Source organism: Jatropha curcas, chromosome 11, assembly GCF_041381405.1.
Source record: "Jatropha curcas cultivar XTBG-Jc1 chromosome 11, XTBG_Jcur_1.0, whole genome shotgun sequence".
In the NCBI taxonomy this organism is placed as follows: domain Eukaryota; kingdom Viridiplantae; phylum Streptophyta; class Magnoliopsida; order Malpighiales; family Euphorbiaceae; genus Jatropha; species Jatropha curcas.
In genome coordinates, this window is record NC_143161.1 from 10,805,755 (window position 1) to 10,816,142 (window position 10,388).

General features: G+C 35.5%; 1 protein-coding gene across 1 annotated transcript; it reads right to left on the minus strand.

Moving 5' to 3' along the window:
- Positions 1-9,272: 9,272 nt before the first annotated feature.
- LOC149492560 (uncharacterized) lies at positions 9,273-10,077 on the minus strand. The gene is made up of 2 exons (XM_089716474.1): positions 9,857-10,077; positions 9,273-9,786 (listed from the first exon to the last, which is right to left on the minus strand). The coding sequence occupies exons 1-2, from the start codon at positions 10,075-10,077 to the stop codon at positions 9,273-9,275; spliced, it is 735 nt and encodes a 244-aa protein (XP_089572600.1).
- Positions 10,078-10,388: the final 311 nt, after the last annotated feature.

The following is a 10,388-nucleotide window of genomic DNA, read 5'->3' on the forward strand; positions in this document are numbered from 1 at the left end:
TGCCATTGGTGCAGGTAGGTTTGTTGGAGTTGTAGGTGAGACTGGTGTAGCTGGTGAAGCTGGTGATGTTGGTGATAGCACTGTAGGTGTGACTGGAACTTGGGTAGGTACTCGAACAACAGGTACCTGTAAGTATAAGGGTATCTGGATTAGGGTACAGTGGGTAGTATTCTGTATTAGGGTAGCTGAAGTGGATCGACTCTTTGTCCAACTGTGCATGACTAAAAAACAAAAGAGTGTTTTGTGTTCTCTTTGTGTTTATTCAATGTGTATGATATGTCGTGAATGCGCAGAACAGCACGTCATAATCTGTTTATGATATGATTCACATCATTGGGTGCATACAGTCTTAAAGGATAGGTTCTATAGGCTATGACACAAATAGAGAATTGGCTTATTAAGGGACCCTTGAACCTTGAGCATGGATATACCTAACCACATGTGAAATAAAGAGTTTCGCGTGGGTCCAACAGTACGCATACTCATGGGCCACCCCCAAAAGGATTAGGGATGGCTTGCGGTAATAGGGAGGACGCTTTGTCTGTCCGTCGACATAATCAAAGAGACCTGCCGATTAGCGCTACTTGCTATCCAGACTCAGAAGTTTGAACAGAGAGAGAAGAAATTCATTTGAAATTCATTTTTTGTGCAATGGAGAAAAGGATTCTCAATCGTGCAAATAAATCAGCAAGTTAAAATGTTTTTAATTAAATTGTACAAATTGAGTCTAATTTTCCTCATCTCGTATTCTTAAAGAAAGAATACTTGATTCATGTTAAGGTACCCTGCAAAACAAAGCATAGTAAAATAATGCCCTAAAGAAGGGTAGGTTAGTTTACACAACAATCGTAGTTCACTTTATGTAAAATGATTACATAATTCCCCAGTGGAGTCGCCAAACTGTGAACCCCTCCCCCGAAATTAGGCATATAAATGCATATGACTAAGGGCAGAAATGCACGTGAATGTATGAGTCGCCACCTTGTTTAATTGTTTTAGGGTAAACTAGGAAAAAACCCTAAGTTGACTCCAATTTTAATTAACCTAATTACTAGATTAATTAGCCCAATGTTTAAGGCACAATCTACGAACCCGAGGTGGATCCCGAGACTATGTCATGCTGATGAACTAAACTAAGTGAATGCTTTGCAAGGTAATGATGCAATTGGACCAATAAAGTGTTTAAGTGATTTCGACTTGTCGCTCGGGGTAAAATCCCAAACGTGCCTACGTACTTCCGTTTGAATAGAAGATCAAAGTCAACGTAGTTCGATAGGCCTTTTTTAAAAGGGCTTTGAATGGGTATGCTTAATGCATGAGTGTGTGTATGCTTCGTGCATTTTGTTTAGGCATTTTGCCAAAGAATTAATTGATTTGGCGTTTGTTGCCAAAAAATGTTGATTTAAGGCTTTTAGCCAAAAAGATTAATTCAGGCAATTTATTGCCAAAAATGTTGATTGGGCGATTGTCGCCAAAATGATTAATTTTAAAGCTTTTAGCCAAAATGAGTTGATTTAGGCAATTAGTTTGCCAAAAGTGTTTGATTGGGCGATTGTCGCCAAGATTGATTGATTTTAAGGCTTTTAGCCAAAAGTGATTATTTGAAGGCTTTTTAGCCAGAATTTCGATTTAAGCGATTTGTCGCTAAAAATGAGATTAATCTACTTATAGGCAATTTGTTTGCCAAAAGTGATTAATTGATTTGTAATATAGGCAATTTATTGCCAAAAAACGTGTTTTAATTAAGGCTGTTTAGCCACAATTATTGATTAATTGAACTTAAGCCGAACTGTTCGAAATGAAGGCGATTATACCATAGTCATTAATTAACTAGGTACTTTTAGCCAATATTATCAGATTTAGGCTTTAATACCACGATTATTAATTAACCGGGCATTTTAGCCTAAACTTATTTAATTGAGGCAGTTTTATTTTGCCAAATGATGACGTGAATGCATTTATGCAGTTGTAGAATTAGGAGTAGAAGAGAAACATGCATGAAGTGCTAAAATTAAATAGGCAGGGTTTAGTTATGTACCTGATTTATTCGACGGCCGCTTCTTAGCTTCAGCTTGAAAACTCCAAGTTAAGCTCCTCGTTTGGGGAATATTAATTAATTTAATTCAATTTAAGTGACCAAGTATCACAACAATAAAAATAATAAAAGCCTATGCTAAATGCAGAAAAGCAGTAAAGAATCGCAAGGAGCGTAGGGGATAAGGAGCATCCGTCAACACAGACTGAGTTCGTAAAAACGGAGTGCCGGGGCTGCATTTATAGGCAAAATCCGGACTGGAGGGCGGCTACTGCCACCGGGGCCGGCAGCCTCTGCGGCCGGAGCCGCCGTGTCCGGCGGCATCCGCCGCCGTGGCTGTCGGGTTTGCTAATTTTTTGTTCCGGAGGCTTTTTCGGGAGTTCCGGACCTCCAAAAAATATTCCGTGACCAGTTTTGCGATCCTCGTAATTTTCCAGACATTTCAAGTACCATATTGGCATACTTTCGGTGAAATTTTATGGCTTTATATTCCCCTAGTATACATAGAGTCTACCCCAACACAAATGAGACATTTCAATTCCCATTGAAAAAACCCAGTAGACATATCCCATAAATGTAGATATTAATGCGTTGAACCTCTTCACTATCCATTGCATGCTTATCAAAATATTTTGGAAACTATTACCTTGCCAATTTCTACACTATCAATGCGCGAATGAGAGATACTATCTACACCAATTAATACACATTGGCATAAATTTCAATTATTATTTAAGTAAATGAAATAGAATGGTCAGTTAAAATTTTTAACAACATCTAACCGTTGGACTATCTTTCAAACTGCTTCCAAATTTTTTACTAATTATATTACATTATTATATGAAAGAGCACATTATTTTTTAAAATTAATTAAAACGTAATAACCATTTACATGACTTATGGGTTAGCAGATTAATTAATTAATTAAAATGCACAAATTCCTAACCCCTCCCACGTGGGTTACCGGATTCAAATGTTCCATCTATTAGACGTTCCAAGCAAGTATCCATATGTGGAAAGTTGAAGAAATTCGTCTTTCACTCTCACCTTCTTATTTATAGTGGTTATTGTCATCAAATCAATTACATCAACATAATTCTCAAATATAATGAAACGCTAGTATGAGTATTTCAGAGAACCTCAGGAAAATGTTTCAACAAATTGGCCGAATTGCACAGGCAGATGAAGAAACTAGAATAGTGCCTGCATAACCACCATAAAGGTGCATCCCTATATACATGGCAGTTTGTGTCAAATTTCTTGTTTTATTCATTGTTGGTTAGTTGGTCATTAAATTAATTTTTTTATCTTATTATTCATCTCTTCATAGATACACAAATGATGGAAGTATGGTGAGGGCGAGCCCAGACATTAAGGACGTTATTGCTTCATTTGACTATTACGTTTCTATACTCGCAAACAGGGAGACACAAGTAAAAGAAAGAGAAAGAGAGGCTGCTAATAATAAAATGATGGCAGATGTCAAGGTTCAGGGTTAAGAATCTAATTCTCATGGCAGTAGAAAGAGAGCAACACCAATTGCCTAGTTGCACTTACTTTGAGTTGCCCTAACCTAAGTCCATCTAAATTTTTAATATTTCATTTTATTTTATCTTTATCTGTTATATATATATATATATATATATATATGTGTGTGTGTGTGTGTGACAAAACTTCAATAAATAAAAATAATGTTAACATAAAAAAAATAAAACAAAAGCATTTAAATATAAAAATGCAGGCAAGGAGTCTTGAACCTTGGTTGCAAAAGATTAAAAAATCGCTTTAATGCCACTAAATTGCTTAACTTCAAGCTTTGCTTGTTAACAACTAATAAAAAATAATCGTAAAGTCAATGACCATCGGCCCCTCCAGGTTTTAGCGCCCTCCTCCCTCCATCAGTTGACTACTACTATATAGTAGCGATAAGTACTTAAGCATATCTAAGCCTTTGGGCTAATGACGTTTCATAACCTATTGAAAGGACCAAAAAATCATCTTATTTAGGGAAAACTACTATTACATCCCTGTATAATTCGCAATATAACCTGATTTTCAGAAATAAGTTAATGGCTAAAGACAAAAAAATGTAAAATGAAAATTAAAGAAAATAGTAATCTCCCCCCTTTTGCTTTCAACTCTTGAGAATTCGAACCGTTCGAAACCATGTCCTTTGATCTCAGTCATCTTCTTCCTCTATGAATACTTTCTTTTCATTAGTTTGCTAAAGTACATCCTATTCGAGCGGCGAAATCCATTTTAACCGATACTAATAGTGATTCGAATCATAAAAGGTAATATCTGAAGACCAAACGCTTCTTGTATAAAGTATTGGACTTTTTGTATATTTTTTATGAACTTAGCGATATTTTCTTTGTTATGGCTTGCTATTCAAAATGCATCCCCACTCTTATTGAAATGGAAATTCATTTTTAAGCGACATTGACAGTGATTCAAATCATAAAAGGTAATATGTGAAGACCCAATGCTTCATATATAAAGTAGTGGACTTTTGTATATTTTTTATAAATTTGGCGATATTTTCTTTGTTATGGCTTGCTATTCAAAATACATCCTTACTATCATTGAAATGGAAATTCAATTTTCGGAGGATAACATGGCTCTTATATATGCATCTGGCAATTTGTTTGATTCTCGTCCTATGTTTACTTATGACTATTTTCATGCACTCATTTTCAGGTATGGATAGGGAGAAGTTGAAGGCTTGTTTATCGAAAGCCAAGCAGAAATAACCCCTAATTCTGAGATGTCTAAGTGAGGTAGATTTGACATTAACCAAAGAGTGCACAGTCATAGAAATACCTATTTTAAACTATCAGTTGATTCGATTGACAAGGTTATAGCACCTTATATGGAAAACTTACTAAATGGGTATGCAAACAAAATTGGCAATATAGAGTGTTAGCCATGCAGCTCGCCTAGGTAAAGCTTCACTAGACTGATTTAAATAGGTTTGAGCATTAGAGTTTCGAGCAGTTGTGGCAAAAGTAGATTCAGCCAACTTCAATGTTGCGTTAATGGCTACTGCGGCTTATTTGAAGTGGCAAAGAATGATCGGTTATTACATGGACCTGAGCAAGGCACATAAGTCCTTAGTAAAAATAAAAAAGGCTAAGAATATCCAATTGACAGCTCGATTTAACTTGTTGCTTGCTAACAAGACTCGTGTCAATGAGTTGTTAACTAATCAAAGTGTTGAGATTTATACACTTCAACCACAGCCTCGACGTTGCAACATGATGTGTATGCCCATATTAGTGAAACTTACTTAAATTTGCATAAAGTGATGGTTGTTTATTAAACAAGTGATGACTTTTTTTTTTTTTTTTCTTAAATTAATCACTCATTGGTGGCCTTGTTGTTAGAGTTGATTTTCTTTACATATAATTACCGTATGCCTCTTTTTAGACTTCATGAATTTGAACCATTCTTACAGTTACTCACATCCATACCTTTTCTTCTAGTGAAGTTGAAACTTTACTATTGTTGAAACTTCTTTCTTGCTTCAAGATATCGTCGACTGCATATTCACGAGCCTTTAGATTGTTTCCACTAATTAAAATAACTTTTTGAAACGCCAAGCTCAAAGGACTTCCTCAGAACTATTAATTTAACATTTTTACATGTATAGTCAAGTAAAAATCTTCACAAAGAAAATCTTGTTCCAAACTGCATAACCACACCTTCATTCCGTCGATTGTTAGAGATTAGGGTTAGAAAGATGTCTAACCCTAATTTTAGTCTTGTTTTACTTGAGTGTAAAAATAACATTAACTCAATAAAAAAATTATAAGAATATTTTGTTTGGTATGATATAAAAAAATAATATTGATTATAAGGAGAGTTGAATGGTGGATTGTATAAAATGTGTTTTACTAAAGTAATTTTAGGTTATTAGATTTTTTTAATGACGTAATTCAATTAATATCCTTATATATAGTATTGGTACTTTTATCGTTTGCAAAATCACATCTCATTAACTCAGCTTTACTCCCTAGGACTGTACTTCCCAAGAACTCTACTTCCTAGAAAGTTAATTTCAATTAAATAACAAGCTTCATTTTCAATTGACAGAAACAAATGTTTTTTATTTGCTATATTTTGCTTCATTTATGTATCAAAATGGAGTAAACAGTGAATAAAGGGCAGATCACATAGGAACATGTAGTCACATAAAATTTAATTTTTATTTAGAAAAAAAAACAACAACATCAAAGTCACAGCAAAGTGAAAACATAATTTAAAAAGAGGATGGACCTAGGTTGAGGACGACTAAAAGCAGAATCATCTAGGCGATAGGCCCTACTGTCTTCCTACTGGCATGGGAATTATATGATTCTCTGCCTTGTCCCCTTACATTTGCAATCAGTTTATTGTAATCGACTTCTCTTTTTCTTTGACATTCTCAGTGTTCTTCTAGTTCTGCCTCCCGGTTTTGGAGATTAGCAACGTAATTGTCAAACGAATCAAGAATGTCCTTCATGCCTAACCTCATCATACTTCTCATCATTCGTGTATCTATATTCAAAGGTGTAACTGTTAATGAAGTAATGGTAAATAAGCATAATGAACAAAAATCAAACAGAGTAAGAAATCAAAACCAATAGATTACTATAGATAAAATGATGAACCTTTATGGCTAGTTCCTCCAGCTGCCTGTGCAACTCCACCAGTCTGTTGAACTTATTTTTGAGGTTTTCTGAAACATCCATATTAGCGATAGGCTACTGTGATAAAGTTATAGTGGATTAAACAGCTGCAAAATTTAATTATAAAATAAAAAAAATTTCAACACAATGATATATAGATACAACGATTTAGCCTTTGCAGTGTAGTAAAATATTTGATCATTTGAAAGTTATAGATTGATGACTATGCGTATTATTCAATTAGATTTAATATCACAATTCAAGTTTTCATTGGTTTCCATAATCTTTTCATACCTTCAAAACATTTGTGGAGGATAAATAGACAATTCAAATGATAATACTTATGGATTTCCATACAGCTCAAAATGATCCTTTCAACACTACTAGATTTGAAATTAATATACTATATTAATTGGTTCAGTAAATATCTCTAATTACGTATTGGATTGTAGTCGTTGCCAATAGGTTCGATGCATTAATTTCTATAATAATGGAATATGTTTATTGTGTCTCATTTGCGAGGGGATAGAATCCATATATACCATGCATATAAATAACTAGATTATTCAGTACTTATGATGTTCTGACTGCTTCAATTTAAAAACCATTCCATTACTTTTAGTTGCTTTGAAGACGGATTTAAAGGCAAGGGATGTGAGAAATTTGTGGGCACAGTCTATGATTGTATGATAAAATGGAAGAAAAAAGAGGTTATTTTTAAAACATTATGAAATAAGACAAAATAATTAAGTTTAAGATTTTTTATGTTTTTCAAAATATATAACGAAACGGGCACATGTGTTTGCAAAGAAGTAAAGAACCTTGAATTTAATCAGACTTCTGATCGTGAGCGACAGTGTTTGTGTTTGAAAATAGGAAACTCCTCCCTCTCCCTCAGATGAAACGTTAGAGTGGAGAGAAAATGATGAATGTAGTTCAAATTAGAGATGGCCATATTACTGTTCCGGTTCCCGGAACTGTCGGTTCGAACCGGTCCGGAACCGTAACTGGAATCGGTGAGAATCGGAACCGGACCGAACCGGAACCGGAACCGGAGAATTCCGGTTCCAAATTTTCTGGAACCGGAACCGGCGGTTCCAAAGAACCGGTCGGAACCGGACTGGAACCGCCAATTTTCCGGCCGGTTAGAACCGCCGGTTCGAACCGGCGGTTCTAGCCAAACTGTCAGGTTTTTTTTTTTTTTTTTAAATTTGTTGTGAAATCTCTTAATTATGTTCAAGTCTTTAAAAAAATAAATTTAATTGAAGTATTTTTTAATTTTTTAGGTGTATCTTTTAATTTTTTATGTTCAAATATTTTTTTTTTAAAACCGGTCTTCAAAATTTAAAATTATGTTCAAACTTTTTTAAACAAAAAATAAATTCAGTTGAAATTTTTTTTAAAAAAAATAATTATGTTCAAGTCTTTAAAAAAAATAAATTTAATTGAAGTATTTTTTTAATTTTTTAGGTGTATCTTTTAATTTTTTATGTTCAAATATATATATTTTTTAAAACCGGTCTTCAAAATTTAAAATTTAAAATTATGCGATTCGCCGGAAAACTGATCGGAACCGTCGGTTTTGTAACCGGATCGAAACCGAAACCGGACGGTTTCAAACCAGAACCGGAACCAGACCTTTTCGGTTCGGTTCCGGTTCCAGCCGGTTCCGGAACTGTGGCCATGCTTGGTTCAAATACTCGTGCATCATATGTTGGTAATTGTAAAAAAATTATGAGTTTGGGCCGAGGACTAGAATTTGGGCTTGTGAAAGGTACATTTAGGCTTCTAAACTGATATTGAGCTTATTAAAACCATATATTTCTTGGCTTTTTTCTAGTAAACATCATATTTTATAAAAGTATCTAAGGGTAAGTTTGTATAATTTGGGCTTCAAGTACAATGGGCTATTGATAATTTTGGAGATTTGACTGATATCATAATATCTAATTTAGTACTCACTTTGCTCAGAGGCACATTTGTATTTGGTGAAATCGGCGCAAACGAACTCATGAAGAAATTGATCTTTACATGGAAATGAAAGACTATGGAGTAATATATATATTAATCACTACAAACAACCATGGTCAATAATGGGATGTGTCTATTTATCTAGCATAAGTTCGGGGAGTTGGAGTAGATAAAACAATGTTTATACAACAACATCGCGGAAGCTCATGAAGGCATATCCGTATTTGGCAGAGTAGGCAAATGAACTCGTGAATGAATTGATCTTTACTTGACATGAAAGAATTACTTAATGAAGAATATATATATATGCATTTCGCGATATCTTTTATGGTACCACATATATATTCTAGTTATTTGATGCAAGGTTATGTAAGTAATTAAAGTACTGAACATTTATAACTAATACTAATAATAAGTCAAGAACAATCGAAATACAAAGGTGGAGCATCCTGATCCTCCATGTTTACTGAGTTGTGAATGCGAGATACTTCAATTGAGATTTGGTATCAATATTTTTGAACCACTACCGCTGCATTAGAATTAACTTTATAGCCACTTGCACATGGAGGTAACCATTGAATAGGCAAGAACTCTGGCTAGGAGGTGCTGCATGTGGTGAGTGGCGGACTCGCTTGGACTTCTTGAAATTCGAAAAGCAAGCTTAATCCTTGTTGCAGCACCTGTAATTCCGTAAGATCCTTCTGCTGGAACAATTGTAAGTTTCTCGACTTCCATATTGCCCAGGCCACCATTGCAAAGACCTCCATCTGTGCTGTCTCAAAACCTGCGAAAAGCTCACATACCAGGTCCATAAAGGAATCAGCAGCAAACGAACCTGTGTCAATGCCTAGGGGACAGAGTCGCCATACTCTGTGGGCTTTGAAGCAATCTTTGAAAGCATGTGTTGCCGATTCATTGTCAGCTCCACTTACTTTACAAACAGGATCTAGGTTGATGCCTTTGCTTGCCAGCATATAGATAGGCAGGCGGTTCCTTAGCGCACGAAAGAGAGAAAGTGCTTCAGCTTCGACGGAATTCTGAGGTTCCAGACCTATTCCATAGAATTGGGCTTGTAGGAGCTGACGAGGAGGCTGACAGTGGCGCAAGTAACTAACCATAAACGAAATGATATCCACTTTTAACACTGTATACCTCATCCTTGGACCTGTATCATGCTAACAAATCTGAGCTCCGGCGACGTGACGGGGGTATAGCCCGAATTTGTTCAACTTCAGCAGTGCTAAAAAGCGTGGCGAGAACCCATTCGTTCTGGCAGAAACCGTCATGGCTAATCAATTCGCTTACATTCGCATCTGCTGCCAGACCATGTACAGGGGAATTTACTCGAAAACCACTTAATCCCGAATCCACTTGTCCTTTCAATGGCAATATGACTCCCATTTCCTACCAGCCATTTCGTTCCCCCCTCAATTATCCAGACCGACTCCATAAGAATCCGCCAGGCAAAGCTTGGTTGGACGCCCTTCTTCGCTTCTAAAATGGAAGTCCGAGGGATGTATCGGGCCTTCAAGCATCTTGCCAGCAATGAACCCGGAAATTTTACTAAATGCCAGACCTGTTTCGCAAGCAAAGCAAGATTAAAGGCATGTAAATTACGAAAGCCAATCCCAACAATGAATTTGTTGGTCTATTGTTATTAGTTATAAGACTATTAATCATTATTTAACAAGACAAACCAAATCATTGCATTT

Bases quoted from the DNA above. Each gene is read 5' to 3' on its own strand.
- LOC149492560 (XM_089716474.1), bottom strand. From the start codon at position 10,077: ATGGGAGTCATATTGCCATTGAAAGGACAAGTGGATTCGGGATTAAGT. The intron at 9,787-9,856 runs GTTAGCATGATA...GTTTATGGTTAG, and splicing joins CGTCGCCGGAGCTCAGATTT to TTACTTGCGCCACTGTCAGC.